General features: G+C 40.9%; 1 protein-coding gene across 1 annotated transcript; it reads right to left on the bottom strand.

Moving 5' to 3' along the window:
* Window positions 1-571: 571 nt before the first annotated feature.
* LOC147216989 (uncharacterized) lies at window positions 572-8126 on the bottom strand. The gene is made up of 13 exons (XM_086176932.1): window positions 8001-8126; window positions 7525-7605; window positions 7331-7445; window positions 7035-7154; window positions 6847-6869; window positions 6611-6713; window positions 5528-5550; window positions 5292-5394; window positions 4209-4231; window positions 3964-4075; window positions 2881-2903; window positions 2636-2747; window positions 572-1709 (listed from the first exon to the last, which is right to left on the bottom strand). Exons 1-13 carry the CDS (start codon window positions 8022-8024, stop codon window positions 1573-1575), a joined length of 999 nt encoding a protein of 332 aa, XP_086033058.1. The 5' UTR covers window positions 8025-8126; the 3' UTR covers window positions 572-1572.
* Between the last annotated feature and the right edge of the window lie 9177 nt (window positions 8127-17303).

Raw genomic sequence — 17303 nt, 5'->3', positions numbered from 1 at the left:
TGTGTAAAATGAAAAAATTGCTGCCACATGGCCTATGTGTCCCTGCCAAAAGCTATTCAATGGCTAAAAGATGCAAAAACATTCAGTTGATAACACTTGGCCAATAGATGCTGGCATAAATCTTAAGGAGGTGGAAGATGATTATTACCAAACTTTAGACATTTTAGGTAGCAGGTATGGATAGATTTTCCACTGGAATTTTCCAGGTATATTTGTTTGACTTGAAGTTACTCTGAAGACACTCTTAAAAATCCAAACACATCTCCCGACAAAACAAACCAGTTCATCCTGAAACAGTGCAGTTAGATACCCAAGTGTACCCATTTGGTCAAGACAATAAACCTTGCAAAGTGGTTTTATGTGTGCATTTACCCCTTTTTGGAGAATGAAAATGTGCACTATCTAAATACTATTTACAGAAATTGCTGTGTCCACAAATCGTTGGACACACCCAAATTTGTTTGCCTAGATGATTAGACAATACACTGAATAATCTCTTTCACCTTCACCTGTCTTTAAAGTACAGCTATTAAAATCAAGTGCATTCAAGAGAACACTGTATTAAATCCCATTTTTTGTATTTTCAGTTGAAAAAAATCTTTACTATAGAACCAGCAGTAACATTTTCTTTTTAATTCCATACATTTTCCCACTTGCTGCCAAAATCCCTAATCAACAGAAGGCAGAGATTCAGCGATTATTTGAAAATGATGTGTAATTGTATTGTTGCTTTTTTGTTTTGCAATAAAGATTATATCCATTACATGTAAAATGCTTTCTCTAGTTCTTTTAGATGATCAGTCAATAACATAACATTAATTCTGCTCAGTCACAAAATGATGATCTGTATCAGCTATTTATTGGTGATGAGGCACATGTATTAGAGATATGACAGAAGAGCTGTTGCTTTGGCTATTTTAAGAATGTTGCAAAAAGTGAAAATTAAAGCGTAATTATTAATGTATTAGGGCTGTGTTAGGGCATGGTGTCGTGATAATCCCTGCATACGACTTTACCAATGTTTAGCCCAATGTCTTTTCAAAAATGATTTCATCACTATTCCATGTAACAACTTCATATGTGCTGTACAGATAAATTGTATTTTTTTACCATTTGTTTATCTTTTATGAGAAAAATACCCACATAAACTTTAATACAATGCATTTGTACAATCAAAATAAGCTATACAGTTGTGAAGGAATTTTCAACGTTTATACAGATTTAAAATGAAAAAAAAACAGTAAAAGATCGGAATGAAAATGTTACTCTTAAACTAAAGTTACTCATAACAAAGAAATACATTTGTTGTCATCTAAATGGAAGGTAAATTCAATCGCTAAAAATAGTGAGTATGACTTCTTGTATTTTGTTGTGAACATGTTAGTCGGGAAAAGAAGAAAGGTGGTATTTTATTTGTCCAAGATAACACATAAACCACAAATGTTCTTTCAGACAATTAACAAACAGCTCCTGAGGTCTTGTAGAGCAAAAGTGTGCCATATCCTAAGGGCAGGACATGCGGAGACCTTTTCTTTGCTGTGTTTAAGGTCTTGTGAGTGAAAACTGGTAGTTTCACTCTAATGGAATTGACAATAGGCGCTTGCGGAATCTTTCATTATTTTCCATTTGGTCGTCTGGCCACGGGAACCACGGGAAGTCTCTCGTGTCACCCAAAACTGTGTGCCTTGGAAGTTCATCGAAATCTTCATCTGTTTAACAAGAGAAAAAAACCCAGGTTAGGATATTGACCAAACATCCGCAATGTATCTTATAAAATGTAACCTTTGCTGAAATATTGGCCCTTTCAGCTATTTCACTTCAAATTTAACCACCCCTTAACTCACACATGTATTTTTCTGAAAAGTGTAGACAGAAAGGCAATTACATAATAAATGTATCATATTGAAATTAATTCTAGATTGAGTTGCATGCGTTCTTGGATTCACATGGATCTCGATTGATGACCGTATTACATCGTAAATAATCCAATATGTCTTAAAATGTGATACAATTATATGTGTATAACTGATTGAATAGCTGCATCCGTGTAGCAGTTCCATGTCATTATCTGACCAACTACTTAAAGGATGACAGCCTTAAGCTGAAGGTCCTAAATGGGCATTTATTGTTGCAGGCTACTGACGGCTCCCATTCCTTTTCTACTATGCTGTTCAAAACACCTGCCTTCATCTAAACCTATCCTCTGCGTCCTCTTCTCTCACATCGACTAACCGACACTGTCCTCTTTCCCAACATAGCCTAGACCCTTGATCAATCTGGTATAAAAGGCATTGATTTGATTTGCATTTTTAATTGTCACATAGGTTTTATGTTGTATGCCCCTCCTTAGACAAGGTACTTACTTTGAAGAATTTACAAATATCATATTGCTGTGTTTTGAAATGTATTATTACCAATGCTTGATTTATTCCTTAAACATGCACAAAATCCTAATCGCACTTTGCAGTGTCTATTTGCAGTGTCTATTGCAGTGTCTATTGCAGTGTTGTCCACTCGTTGTCCATTTGAAGTGTCCACAATGCTTTTTGTAGACACACATTTACGAGAAGACTTTGGAGTTTATGGCTAAAGTTGCCAGTAGTTTCTAAAATGAATGATTAGTATGAGCATTTACCTGAGGATAAGTCACTCCACAGGCCTCCAGGGCTGTAGCCTGGGTTATTGGGCAAAGGATCAATGCAGCTGAGTTGGCTCATGTGCCAGGGCATATCCAAATTTTCTGAAAGCTGAAAGAGAAACACTGGTCTAAATATGACAAATGGATCTCACAAGCAAAAGACACAGTTTAAGTCCAACATGGATTTTTTTCCAAAGAAAAAGCATGTACATGCAGATGAATCAGTCAGAGGAAATGCTCACCTCCGATAAGTCATAGTCGTGTTCTGGATGATTGCAGCAGAGAGGGAAAGAGCGAAATAAAGAGAATTAACATGAGAAGAGTGCTGTGACTGACATTACTTTACAGGCAACAAATTACACAAAACAGGAATAAGCCTGAAAAAAAAATTATGAACAGATATTGTACGAAGCAGAGTGTTGTGTCTTACTGGGGCTTTCCTGAGGTTTCCTGAGGGCTTTCCTGACACTGCACTGGAAATACATTCTTTTTTCCTTGCTTTCTGCTAATGGCCTCACCTCTGCTTTTAGTGTTGGCAGGAAGCATCTTAAAGACGCGCACTGCTCGATGACCTTTGTTGATGCTTCTGTCTTTCACTTCTTCAATGTCAGGTAGTGAGTTCATCGCACAGCGGAAGTTTGGATTCACATGGATCTCGATTGATGACCGTATTACATCGTAAATAATCCATTATGTCTTAAAATGTGATACAATTATATGTGTATAACTGATTGAATAGCTGCATCCGTGTAGCAGTTCCATGTCATTATCTGACCAACTACTTGAAGGATGACAGCCTTAAGCTGAAGGTCCTAAATGGGCATTTATTGTTGCAGGCTACTGACTGCTCCCATTCCTTTTCTACTGTGCTGTTCAAAACACCTGCCTTCATCTAAACCTATCCTCTGCGTCCTCTTCTCTCACATCGACTAACCGACACTGTCCTCTTTCCCAACATAGCCTAGACCCTTGATCAATCTGGTATAAAAGGCATTGATTTGATTTGCATTTTTAATTGTCACATAGGTTTTATGTTGTATGCCGCTCCTTAGACAAGGTACTTACTTTGAAGAAGTTACAAATATCATATTGCTGTGTTTTGAAATGTATTATTACCAATGCTTGATTTATTCCTTAAACATGCACAAAATCCTAATCGCACTTTGCAGTGTCTATTTGCAGTGTCTATTGCAGTGTTGTCCACTCGTTGTCCATTTGAAGTGTCCACAATGCTTTTTGTAGACACACATTTACGAGAAGACTTTGGAGTTTATGGCTAAAGTTGCCAGTAGTTTCTAAAATGAATGATTAGTATGAGCATTTACCTGAGGATGAGTCACTCCACTGGCCTCCAGGGCTGTAGCCTGGGTTATTGGGCAAATGATCAATGCATTTGAGTGGGCTCATGTTCCTGGTCCTATCCAAATTTTCTGAAAGCTGAAAGAGAAACACTGGTCTAAATATGACAAATGGATCTCACAAACAGAAGACACAGTTTAAGTCCAACATGGATTTTTTTCCAAAGAAAAAGCATGTACATGCAGATGAATCAGTCAGAGGAAATGCTCACCGCCGATGAGACATAGTCGTGTTCTGGATGATTGCAGCAGAGAGGGAAAGAGCGAAATGAAGAGAATTAACATGAGAAGAGTGCTGTGACTGACATTACTTTACAGGCAACAAATTACACAAAACAGGAATAAGCCTGAAAAAAAAATTATGAACAGATATTGTACGAAGCAGAGTGTTGTGTCTTACTGGGGCTTTCCTGAGGTTTCCTGAGGGCTTTCCTGACACTGCACTGGAAATACATTCTTTTTTCCTTGCTTTCTGCTAATGGCCTCACCTCTGCTTTTAGTGTTGGCAGGAAGCATCTTAAAGACGCGCACTGCTCGATGACCTTTGTTGATGCTTCTGTCTTTCACTTCTTCAATGTCAGGTAGTGAGTTCATCGCACAGCGGAAGTTTGGATTCACATGGATCTCGATTGATGACCGTATTACATCGTAAATAATCCAATATGTCTTAAAATGTGATACAATTATATGTGTATAACCGATTGAATAGCTGCATCCGTGTAGCAGTTCCATGTCATTATCTGACCAACTACTTGAAGGATGACAGCCTTAAGCTGAAGGTCCTAAATGGGCATTTATTGTTGCAGGCTACTGACTGCTCCCATTCCTTTTCTACTGTGCTGTTCAAAACACCTGCCTTCATCTAAACCTATCCTCTGCGTCCTCTTCTCTCACATCGACTAACCGACACTGTCCTCTTTCCCAACATAGCCTAGACCCTTGATCAATCTGGTATAAAAGGCATTGATTTGATTTGCATTTTTAATTGTCACATAGGTTTTATGTTGTATGCCCCTCCTTAGACAAGGTACTTACTTTGAAGAATTTACAAATATCATATTGCTGTGTTTTGAAATGTATTATTACCAATGCTTGATTTATTCCTTAAACATGGACAAAATCCTAATCGCACTTTGCAGTGTCTATTTGCAGTGTCTATTGCAGTGTTGTCCACTCGTTGTCCATTTGAAGTGTCCACAATGCTTTTTGTAGACACACATTTACGAGAAGACTTTGGAGTTTATGGCTAAAGTTGCCAGTAGTTTCTAAAATGAATGATTAGTATGAGCATTTACCTGAGGATGAGTCACTCCACTGGCTGAAGCCTGGGTTATTGTGCAAATGATCAATGCATTTGAGTGGGCTCATGTTCCTGGTCCTATCCAAATTTTCTGAAAGCTGAAAGAGAAACACTGGTCTAAATATGACAAATGGATCTCACAAACAGAAGACACAGTTTAAGTCCAACATGGATTTTTTTCCAAAGAAAAAGCATGTACATGCAGATGAATCAGTCAGAGGAAATGCTCACCGCCGATGAGACATAGTCGTGTTCTGGATGATTGCAGCAGAGAGGGAAAGAGCGAAATGAAGAGAATTAACATGAGAAGAGTGCTGTGACTGACATTACTTTACAGGCAACAAATTACACAAAACAGGAATAAGCCTGAAAAAAAAATTATGAACAGATATTGTACGAAGCAGAGTGTTGTGTCTTACCGGGGCTTTCCTGAGGTTTCCTGAGGGCTTTCCTGACACTGCACTGGAAATACATTCTTTTTTCCTTGCTTTCTGCTAATGGCCTCACCTCTGCTTTTAGTGTTGGCAGGAAGCATCTTAAAGACGCGCACTGCTCGATGACCTTTGTTGATGCTTCTGTCTTTCACTTCTTCAATGTCAGGTAGTGAGTTCATCGCACAGCGGAAGTTTGGATTCACATGGATCTCGATTGATGACCGTATTACATCGTAAATAATCCAATATGTCTTAAAATGTGATACAATTATATGTGTATAACCGATTGAATAGCTGCATCCGTGTAGCAGTTCCATGTCATTATCTGACCAACTACTTGAAGGATGACAGCCTTAAGCTGAAGGTCCTAAATGGGCATTTATTGTTGCAGGCTACTGACTGCTCCCATTCCTTTTCTACTGTGCTGTTCAAAACACCTGCCTTCATCTAAACCTATCCTCTGCGTCCTCTTCTCTCACATCGACTAACCGACACTGTCCTCTTTCCCAACATAGCCTAGACCCTTGATCAATCTGGTATAAAAGGCATTGATTTGATTTGCATTTTTAATTGTCACATAGGTTTTATGTTGTACGCCCCTCCTTAGACAAGGTACTTACTTTGAAGAATTTACAAATATCATATTGCTGTGTTTTGAAATGTATTATTACCAATGCTTGATTTATTCCTTAAACATGGACAAAATCCTAATCGCACTTTGCAGTGTCTATTTGCAGTGTCTATTGCAGTGTTGTCCACTCGTTGTCCATTTGAAGTGTCCACAATGCTTTTTGTAGACACACATTTACGAGAAGACTTTGGAGTTTATGGCTAAAGTTGCCAGTAGTTTCTAAAATGAATGATTAGTATGAGCATTTACCTGAGGATGAGTCACTCCACTGGCTGAAGCCTGGGTTATTGGGCAAATGATCAATGCATTTGAGTGGGCTCATGTTCCAGGTCCTATCCAAATTTTCTGAAAGCTGAAAGAGAAACACTGGTCTAAATATGACAAATGGATCTCACAAACAGAAGACACAGTTTAAGTCCAACATGGATTTTTTTCCAAAGAAAAAGCATGTACATGCAGATGAATCAGTCAGAGGAAATGCTCACCTCCGATGAGTCATAGTCGTGTTCTGGATGATTGCAGCAGAGAGGGAAAGAGCAAAATGAAGAGAATTAACATGAGAAGAGTGCTGTGACTGACATTACTTTACAGGCAACAAATTACACAAAACAGGAATAAGCCTGAAAAAAAAATTATGAACAGATATTGTACGAAGCAGAGTGTTGTGTCTTACCGGGGCTTTCCTGGGGTGAAACTTCAAATCTGTGGGAGAAGTTTTCCGAGAAACTATCGGGCCCAATCTTGACAGATAACGACCCGTCGGGAACATCAGATGAGGCCACCACTGAGAAATCTACAAAGGAGAGCAAAAAGTCAAGTTTCACATAAAAAAAACAAACGCAGAGGGAACTTAATTTTTTACAGTACATTTATATAATTTCAACTGCACCAGCAGGAATATGCATTTAAATTCTGTAAGGAATTACATAGTATCGAAGGTCACTCATCAGTTTTCCTACTATTACATACCTGATAGCACTGTGCTTTCAGTTTTGTTATCCTGAGCGAAGGAAATGTCATGCAGTTGTGATTGATCGACAGGAGACCGAGTATCATCGTACTCTATGTCTTCGTCCCTCTTGACCTGCAAGGTAGATAATAGGAGTATTCCATGAGCGTTCAGTTTTTGCCAGAGGGCGATAACTAATTCGATTTCCACTCACCAAGCTGAACAAGTTCGACGCGGAATCGAAGAACCTTACGAGCCACGGCCGCATCCTCATCCTTGACACAGGCATCGTCGCCTAGTATTGGCACAAAAGAAAGTTCGGTCACGGGGAGAGCGAGTGGAGGACGAGAAGAGGTCAAGTTCGGGTGACAGCGAGCGGAAAAGGAAGAGAGAGGAGCTGTTTATTAAGACCCCACCCCTCCCCGTTATATTTCGCATCTGTTTTTTTTCTGCTTTGAGAGTGTGCAGATAGATTCCGTTGTCTGGAAATAAAATAAAAATAAAATTGCGCGTATACGAGGCGGGGTCCGTAGATGCGTCTCCGTGCGTTATCATTTCCCCCCCACACACAGAAAAAAAAAAAAAAAAAAAGTTGTGAAGCGATTAGGTTTTAAGAAAATGACGTCACATCCAAACATGCACGAATAAATCTAACAAATTGAAATAATGAAATAGCAGTCGCTCGCTTACGGGTGTTGCTCGGTCTTGATCCATCTTGGCGCTGGGAAAACAGAAGAATAGAATAAAGAAAAAGCCGTTTGTTTTTTTTTTAATTGTGAAGTCTTCGCGTTATCCACCGAGACTGTAGTTCCTTTCGGGAGCCGAGACTTATATAGCCACGGCGAGCTGGTATTTCCCTTCTCTGGGAGGGGCGGGAGTTGCGGAGGGGTCTGATGCAAACTGTTAAAGTGTTCCACCCACGGCTAAAAAATGTGAACCTCTCGATTTTAATATATTGCATGAGACTTACAATAACTGTTTGTTGAAGTCAGTTATTTGGGGTTTCTTACTACATCTTCTAAAAAGCATACACATCTTTGTTATCGAAGAAAAGTGCATTTGGTCAAGTAACCCCTACTGCATAAAAGCGCAAAGGGGGGGGGGGGGGGGGCTCAAATCAAACACCACTTCAGGGTAACAAAAAGTGTTGGGGGGGGGGTGTAAAAATGATGAGATCTGTTATTTTTTTCTCAGCACACAGCCAGCAATGAGAGGTGCCGACATCTCCCAGAAATCACGATGATAAAATGAGGAAGTTGTGCTCCAACGGTGGCAATTGAGGGGCGGCTGCCGCACGTACGCACTACAATGCATTAATACCCTTTAACACACACACACCGTTTTTGTACCCCATCCTACCTCATCCTACGCCGAGCGATCATTTTAAACAAAATGCATGCTTATTTTTGGAGAATTCACAGCCTGGGCATCATAAGCCAGGGTAACAAACGTCGCACCTGCTGCAGCAATCTTATCATAACGTATTTGTGCAAAGTGTCACAGATCCAACGTGTTGTATAAGTTTTCTGTGTGTAGAGCCCTTTTCCCGGCAAAGAAAACCCGGCATCACACGGTCAGGGGCAGACGCGGTTGTGTAAACACAAGACAAACTGAGAAGTCTTGCATTTCCGAGAAGTGATGTAGTAATTTTAAGACGCCACTAGAGGCAGTGTCACGCCGATTCCAGGCTCTGTCTCGTTGTAGTCAGTGTTGTAGTTTTTGTGAAGTGTTTTGGTATAGCAATGGCAGACTGACAGATGAGGCAAACGCACTTAGAAAATGATATAGTTCTTTTTAGTCTTTTTACTTGGTCCAGCTCTCCCACTTATTTCTATACCTATAAGTTTAGAAGACATATGTTGGAGGCTAACTGGCTAGCTTGCCAGAACATGCCGTTATGTGCACATGCGCAGTGACGCCTGTGTCAGAAAAGGTCAGCTTGGACAGACCGACTGTCAGTCAAGTGACAAATTTCATAGTAAGGATGATAGGCTGGAGTCTATGTTTTAATGCCATGCAATCTACCCACTACCTTTGCGATCGACCAGTAGATAGCGATCGACATATTGGGCACATCTGGTGGACTTTGCATGTTCCCCCATGTCTGTGTGGGTTTCCTCTGGGTTTGCTGGTTTGCTCCCACAGTCCAAAAACATGCAAGGAGGTGAATTGGACAAAAGCGGAAAGTTGGCCAGATGTGTGACCAGTCCAGATTGTACCCCGCCTCTCGCCCGATGACAGCTGGGATAGGCTCCAGCATCCCCCACAACCCTGAATGCAGGATAAGCCAAAGAAGATGGATGGATGGATGGATGGATGGATGGATGGATGGATGGATGGATGGATGGATGGATTAATATTATGCAGTCTCTGGGGGGCACAAGCCAGTGTCTTTCTGATTTGGCCCTAAGCCCAAATAAATGCAAATGGTTTTGTCAGGAAGGGCATCCAGTGCAAAACTTGTGCCACAACTAAATATGCAAATCAGACGAGTCAAGGCCCGGGTTATCCGCCCGGGCCTATAACATGATGCAGAGAAGGTAGGTAGGTATACTGTGTGTTCAGGAGACCAGGTAGAAAGGCAAGAAACAGGTTTTAAGTTGTACTATCGTGATACTGAGTCACTATTATTATCATTATTATTATTATTGTTGTTGTTTTTTGTTGTTGTTGTTGTTGATGTTGTTGTTGTTGTAGTTGTCATCATTATTATTATCAGTAGTATAATTAGTAGTTGTTGTAGACGCTGTAGCAGCAGCAACAATAGTCATAGTAGTAGCTGTAGTAGTGGTAATATTTTGTCTTCTCAATGTGTGTGTAACTCTGTTTGAAAGCCTGTTCTTCACCATGGCCCCCGAGGAAAAGGGAAAGACTTAAACAGAGGAAATTCAGCTTTGACCTGGGTTGACCCCCTTAGAGCTTATGAGGGGAGACAGCTGAGGCGAGAATGTCAACCAAGTTTTACTACTGATACTTTTTAACCCGCTTACAGGGGGGAGCGCGATAAAAAGGGGAGTGGTCTTCTTGGAATAAATCTCCCTGGTCCAATTCTCAAGCTCTTCTAGCCTTCCAAAGAGTTGTTGAGCAGACTGCTCCATGGGCGCAGAGTGTATGGCTACTGCTCAGGCTTCATCCATGATGGCTTAAATGCTGCAGACTATTTTTGATGATATTGTGTGTCTATGTATGATATATGCAACAAAATTTAGGCCTTTCTTTCTTTTTTACAACTTACAGAGGCCTTAAAGGAGCTTCTTTCCCAAGAGACTGCTGCACCCACACCCACAGGAGTTCTGTTGTTGGCCAGTCAACATATCAGCAGTCGGACTATTTCAAACAGGCTGCAATACTGATGCAGCTGTAGTCGAAACAACTGACACTTATTCAGGGGTTGAACTCCCTCCAAATACTTACTCAAAAACAAATACTGTATAATTCTGTGGTGGAAGTGTCATTTAGTTATTTATCAGTACAGATTTTCCCCACTATGAGGCGTATCAGATTATAAAGCACAGCTTTATTATATCTTTTATCAGGTTATAAAGCACAGCGCTGATGTCTTCATTCAAATAGTGCCTGTAGAGACGCTTCTACTTGCTGCTCTCTGTTCAACAACAAACTGTTCGAGTTTGTCCTCCAACTTTGGCCATCTTGCTTTGTTTCCTCGGAAACTCTGTTTTAGTCGCAGGTCATCTTGTTGCTTTCTCCACTTCCGTACCATTGATTCATTAATGTTGAATTCTCTCGGTACTGCTCTATTCCCATGTTCTACTGCATGACTGATCACCTTGAGTTTGAACTCTGCATCGCAAGCGTGTCTCTTGAAAGGTGCCATTTTTTGGGGTCACCACACAAGTCGTGTGGGACTGGAATTCCCCTTTAATGTTTTTACCACTGCTACTTCGGCATCGCCCGCTCACTACAGTAGGCGCATGGGATTATAAGGTGCACTCTTGGTTTTTGAAAAAATTAAAGGCTTTTAGGTGCCCCTATAGTGGTAATAGTAGTTACTTTTTTATGCACTTAAGTGCAATTATAAATTTTTCTGTATATGTCGCACACAACCACAAACACACACACACACACACAAACACACACACACACACACACACACACACACACACACAGACATATATATCAGTGGTGGGCCGTCAGGGCCTGCAAGGCCTTCTCTGCTGGCCTAAAAAATATATCTGAAAAACAAACGTTAATTGTATTTTGTCCATGAATACTTACCAAATAATTCCAAATGGCCTTCTCACTTCCTTTCATAGCTTTTCTTCTGGTTTTGCTGCTTCCAGACATGCATTTTCATATTAAAGCATTTAACCAATCACATTTCAGCCATCCTCTGTTGACAGGCAGGGTCAAAGTCAAAGAATTCTGCCTGGGGGGTCCTGCACAATCAGTTCTGCAACCTTTACAGAAACAGTAAGTGTTCATGACGCTGTAGCTTCAACCAATCAGATTTTGAGTTGGCGACATCAAAGCCTTCTAGCAGGCTACGGCAACGTCAGTGTATTCACACTCTGGTTGCATAGTCAGAGAGTGGACTAGTGTACTAGCAAGGAGAAGCGAGCTGAGAACGGAAATATAGTTGTGTTCGTTTAATATCGGTATTGTCAACCCACAATGGCTGCAGGAGGAGAAGAAACGGATTTAGTAACTAATATCTTTTGAAAGCAATTTTCTTTTTGAAGAAAAGCTGGACATAGTAAAGAAAGGTCAGGCAACTCCTAAGCTAGCGAACTCGTCACAACCAGGAAAAGAATTCGTCCGACATTTTCAAGCCACAAACTACGACCGGTACCCCTGGCTCACAGGCTCCGAGGTACACTGCAAATTGTATTGCTGGGAGTGCTTGGAGCTGAAGTGCATGGATAATCTGTATGACAGAATAATTGAACTCTTTTTGAGGAAAGAAAGGAGGATGGATCAGAATTTTTGGTGTGTAAAATGCTGCTATTATCCTTTATAATACTGCAAGTTTATAAGGTTATTACTGGTGTTTTTATGTGTTGCAGCTGATTGCTATAAAGGCATTTATTGTGGCTTCTGTCCATTTTTGTGACTCCCGCCACAGGACCGGACTTTGTCTCGGTGTGATCAGATTTCATTCAGGGAAAAACATCATAATGGTCAGGAACTGATCAAGCAAGAATGGTTTATTCAAAGTCAGGAAATACACTTACGAGATATCCCGGGCCAGAGATATCCCGAGGTACAATGAATGTCATCCCGAGAGGATCGTTCACCCCCTCTTCACATCCGCTGAGACGCGTCCAGTGGATGTGCAGGTGGGGAGGTTCTGGCCCCGAGCTGAGGAGGCACGGTCATTTTATACCATTGCCTCAACAGTCAGTTTTACTTCCTAATAAGGACTTGTTTTACACATTCTTGGAATTTGGGCACTTGGGGTGCCAGGCTGCGCCCAAAACAAAGCCATGAGGTGCACAATCGATCACGCGCAGGGGGTGTCAGTGGAAGAGTACAGAGATGGGTATCCCTTTGTCGTCACGTGATGCGTTCCCGCGGGCAAATTTTAACACTACAGAGTTATCTATCTGTGATGCACTCCTCTTTAAACTGAATTTCTGCATAATAGGATCATTTTATAGCCATAAACTAATTCTCGGGGGGTGGATTGATTCGGAGCACTACCGAAGGCCTAGGTGTAAAATGCACGGCCTGCCACTGATATACACACACATATATTATATTTGCTTTTAGAATGCTAGTAGAGAAGTACAGAGAAGGCCAGAGTACCTTGTAGATCTAGAAAAAGCAAGGTGCCAAAAGAGGAACTCTGGTATTGTATGAGGAAGACCGGAGTGGAAGAAAAGTATGTTAGACTTGCGTGACATGTATGCTAGCTGTGAGACAGTAGTGCGGTGTGCTATGGTGTAACAGAGAAGTTCAAGATGGAGGTGGGACTTCATCAGGGATCAGCTCTGAGCCCCTTCATGTTTGCAGTGGTGATGGACAGGCTGACAGATGAGGTTAGACAGGAATCTCCATGGACCATGATGTTTGTAGATGACACTGTGATCTGTAGTGAGAGCAGACAACAGGTAGAAAAAATCTAGAGAGGTGGAGGTATGCTCTGGAAAGGAGAGGAATGAAAGTTAGTCGCAGCAAGACAGAATATATGTGAGTGAATGAGAGGAACTCGGTTGGAACGGTGAGGCTACAGGGAGTGGAGATCAAGAAGCTGGAGGATTTCAGGTACTTGGGGTCAAAAGTCCAGAGCAACGGTGAGTGTGGAAAAGAGGTTATGAAACAGGTTCAAGCAGGTTGGGATGGGTGGAGAAAAGTCTCAGGTGTACTATGCGACATAGGACTATCAACCAGAATGAAAGGAAAGGTGTACAAAACAGTGGTGAGACTAGCGATGCTGTATGGCCTAGAAACAGTGGCAATAACGAAAAAAAGGAGGCAGAGCTAGAGATTGCAGAGATGAAGATGTTGAGGTTCCTTTTGGGAGTGACCAGGATGGATAGGATCAGGGATGAGTTCAGCAGAGGGACAGCACATGTTAGATGTTTTGGAGAGATGGTCGGAGAAGCCTGAAAGAGATGGTTCGGTCATGTACAAAGGAGGAATAGTGAATACATTCGTAGACGGATGCTGGAATTGCAAATGCCGAGCAGGAGGTCTCGAGGAAGACCAAAGAGAAGATTTATGGACGTAGTGAGAGAGGATATGAAGGTAGTTGGTGTGGGAGAGGAGGATACAGAGAATAGGGTTCGATTGAGAAGGTTGATTCGCTGTGACGACCCCTGAAAAGCCGAAAGGAGGAGATCACATGTATGTGCCTTGCCCCAACTGCGCAAAAAGATCAGTCATGACAAAGTATGAAGTTGAGACACAAGAAACGTACTCTGCGGTGTCTCTCTCCCTCTATCTGTTTGTCTCTCTCTTTCTGTTACATGAAAAACATGCACACCCACCCACACACACACATACATACATACCTATTAACTTCGATTGTCAGCCAGGAGTAATACGTGTAATTAATTTCTTCACACGCATTTACATACGAAAGCTTCACAAGTTGCTTCATTTCAACCTGTCCCCCTACAGCCCTCCTTCCCTCTCACACTGTGTGTGTGTTGTAGGTTTACGAGGCTTATGGGCAAACAGAGTGTACAGCAGGATGCACCTTCACCACACCTGGAGACTGGACACCAGGTGACAATGTTTTATGTCTTACGTAAAATCCCTAGAAAAGTAAGAGATATCTTCATTGGTGTTGGGCTAAATGTGTTTACCTGACATTTTGTCACACTTCGAAGGTATAATAGTTATTATATTACTCCAATATAATGGAGGAGGTTGATTCGCTGTGGCGACCCCTGAAGGGAAAAGGCGAAAGAAAAAGAAGATATATGTGTGTGTGCGTGTGTAAAAATTTGTGTGTGTGTGTGTGTGCGTGCGTGTGTGTGTGTGTGTGTGTGTGTGTGTGTGTGTGTGTGTGTGTGTGTGTGTGTGTGTGTGTATACATCAGGATGTAATTGAATAAAACCAAGTATCGGTACTGAACATGAATTGAAATACTATCCTAAAGCTGTCGAGAGATACTGAACAACGGTTTAGCGTCTGATGAGCTTTAAAAAGGCAACAGGTATTCAAACTGCCTCTTACAGCCAGTGTGTGTTTCTGTGTGCTCAACACACAAAACCATTAAGCAGATGAATTTCTGCAGCAGAATCACCTCTGGGTGGCTCTGCTGTAACAAGAATCTCTGTTCAGCTCCCAAAAAGATAGAAGTACAGAGACTGAAATACATTTCCTGCTTCAACGTATTTTAGTTTCTGCTGCAACATTTAGATGGTGGGTTTTAATTTGGTATCACCATGATACCATTGCACCACTTTTCTGTCTGATTGTGGTGTTACAGTGTGGTGAACCTTGGCCTCTTAGCAGCTTATGAACTGATGATAAGGCACAGCCTAATGGTACATTGTTGCCGACCATTTTCTTTTTTTATGACCAAAACTTACCATCGAATGGTGGTTTATCTTAATATAAACTTACCATCGAATGGTAAGTTTATGTTAAGACTCTATCTATCTATCTATCTATCTATCTATCTATCTATCTATCTATCTATCTATCTATCTATCTATCTATCTATCTATCTATCTATCTATCTATCTATCTATCTATCTATCTATCTATCTATCTATCTATCTATCTATCTATCTATCTATCTATCTATCTATCTATCCATCCATCCATCCATCCATCCATCCATCCATCCATCTGTGCATTTATACATGTGCATATGCAGTTTAGCCCCAAATTATTCATACCCCTGGGGTCATAACAATCTTTTGTCACGAGTTCATGGTAATGGTACTACATGTAATAGTTGTATGACATTGCATCAGCACTGGATCAAATCAAAGCCCTTGCTTGTTACAGTCAGTTACACTGAAACAGAGAAAGCTCACCAGCATATGGGAGTGTAAGGAAGTCACTTGATTCTATGTATTAATGTACAACACTGGCCTTGACATGCTAAGTCTCCTTTGCTATAGCTTGTTATATGTTATTGTTTCAAGGTTAACTGCCAACCTGAGTGATCCAGGGAGAGGGTTCAAAGAAATTCTTGTTTCAAGTGTTTCTTTACTTGGGAAGGCAACATTTACAGTATCCTGTAAAATGCCCTCAAATTTCTGTGGTCCAATATAAATACTAGATCTCCATTGGATGAACACTAAGTTTAATTATATCTGTCAAAATAGATAATGCATGTAAATGAAAAGCAGCATTTTATTATGTAATCTATGAGTATTTTGACAAACTGCTATTGATTATACAAAACTTCAGTTGTTTAGATTTTCAGCTTATGGATATCTTGTTTTATTCAATTACAGCTATATGAGGCTGTGTGGTATTTTTAAGAAAGTACTGATAACAAGGGTTCTTAAAATTAAAACCACAACAAAAGCCCTAATATATTTTTGGGAGTGTTGAAGTTGGCACTGATTTTAATATTCTAATTTGAAATGCACAGCTTGAGCACAGCCACTGCTTTACATAATTTTTCTGAAAATATGTTACTGTTGTTAAAATTATTGTATTTTGTTAAATTTACGCACATGCCAAATGGTAGAAAGTGAGGGTATCATTGATGTTGTTCCTGAGGGTGTAATGTGTTACTACAGCATCCTATAATAAAAAATCATGATGTGATCCATGAATAAATAGACAGCTTCATTTTGGATGAATCAATGTAAAAAATATCGAACAAATACAAGCAAAATGAATTATATTCAAAGGTTTAAAAATCTTTGGAGGGGTGAATTCAGGTGAAGCAAACACCAGAGATGCTTTGCCACAAGCTACAACTAGGAACCACGTGAACTACGATGATGCAGATCTTGTTCCAAGATGGAATACCTCGAAGCGCTCCACATTTTTGGTAACCTTCCGCATTGTCAGAAGGGATCTCAGGTGTTTCACACCTTAACCTGAACACCTCGCCTGAGTGGGGCAGCAAAGACTAACCAGGATTCACCTGCAGAAGGGTTCCAACTGTGGTTTCCCTTCCGCCAGAGCCATTTTGAGCTGGAACTTGGCTGCTATGTCCCTGGTGGCTTTCTTCAGCAGTTTGGGTTCCAGCCCCACCCTCTGCAGGAAGTCACCCACTTCAACAGGATAGCCAGTTGCATGCATCCCTTTAAAGCAGCTTTGTCACCTGGGTCCTGGTATTTGTTTTTTTTCACTCATAGGGATGTGGCCAGCCTCTCTTCCTAGGGTACCGTGAGCTCACATCCTGCAGGAAGACAAGTTTACTCTGACATGCTTATCTCCCAGTCTAAGGCTCCTTGCAAGCTAAATGGAGGGATCTTGTCTCTGTGCTGAGTTTTGTTCCCTTCACTCACAAAGTTTATGGCTTTGTACAGTTGGGCTTGCATGTTGCATGTTCAAACAATAGCAAAGAGCCTAATTCTAATTTAAAAACAACAATCATTGGGTAAAAAT

The sequence above is a fragment of the Fistularia commersonii genome, chromosome 29 (genome assembly GCF_037954325.1).
Source record: "Fistularia commersonii isolate RoL2024-O1a breed Wild chromosome 29, RoL_Fcom_v1.0, whole genome shotgun sequence".
Lineage (NCBI taxonomy): Eukaryota > Metazoa > Chordata > Actinopteri > Syngnathiformes > Fistulariidae > Fistularia > Fistularia commersonii.
This window is presented reverse-complemented; position numbering and strand designations above follow the sequence as displayed.

Bases quoted from the DNA above. Each gene is read 5' to 3' on its own strand.
- LOC147216989 (XM_086176932.1), bottom strand. From the start codon at position 8,024: ATGGATCAAGACCGAGCAACACCC. The intron at 7,606-8,000 runs GTAAGCGAGCGA...TGCCAATACTAG, and splicing joins ATCAAGACCGAGCAACACCC to GCGACGATGCCTGTGTCAAG. The intron at 4,076-4,208 runs GTGAGCATTTCC...TTTCTCTTTCAG, and splicing joins ACGACTATGTCTCATCGGCG to CTTTCAGAAAATTTGGATAG.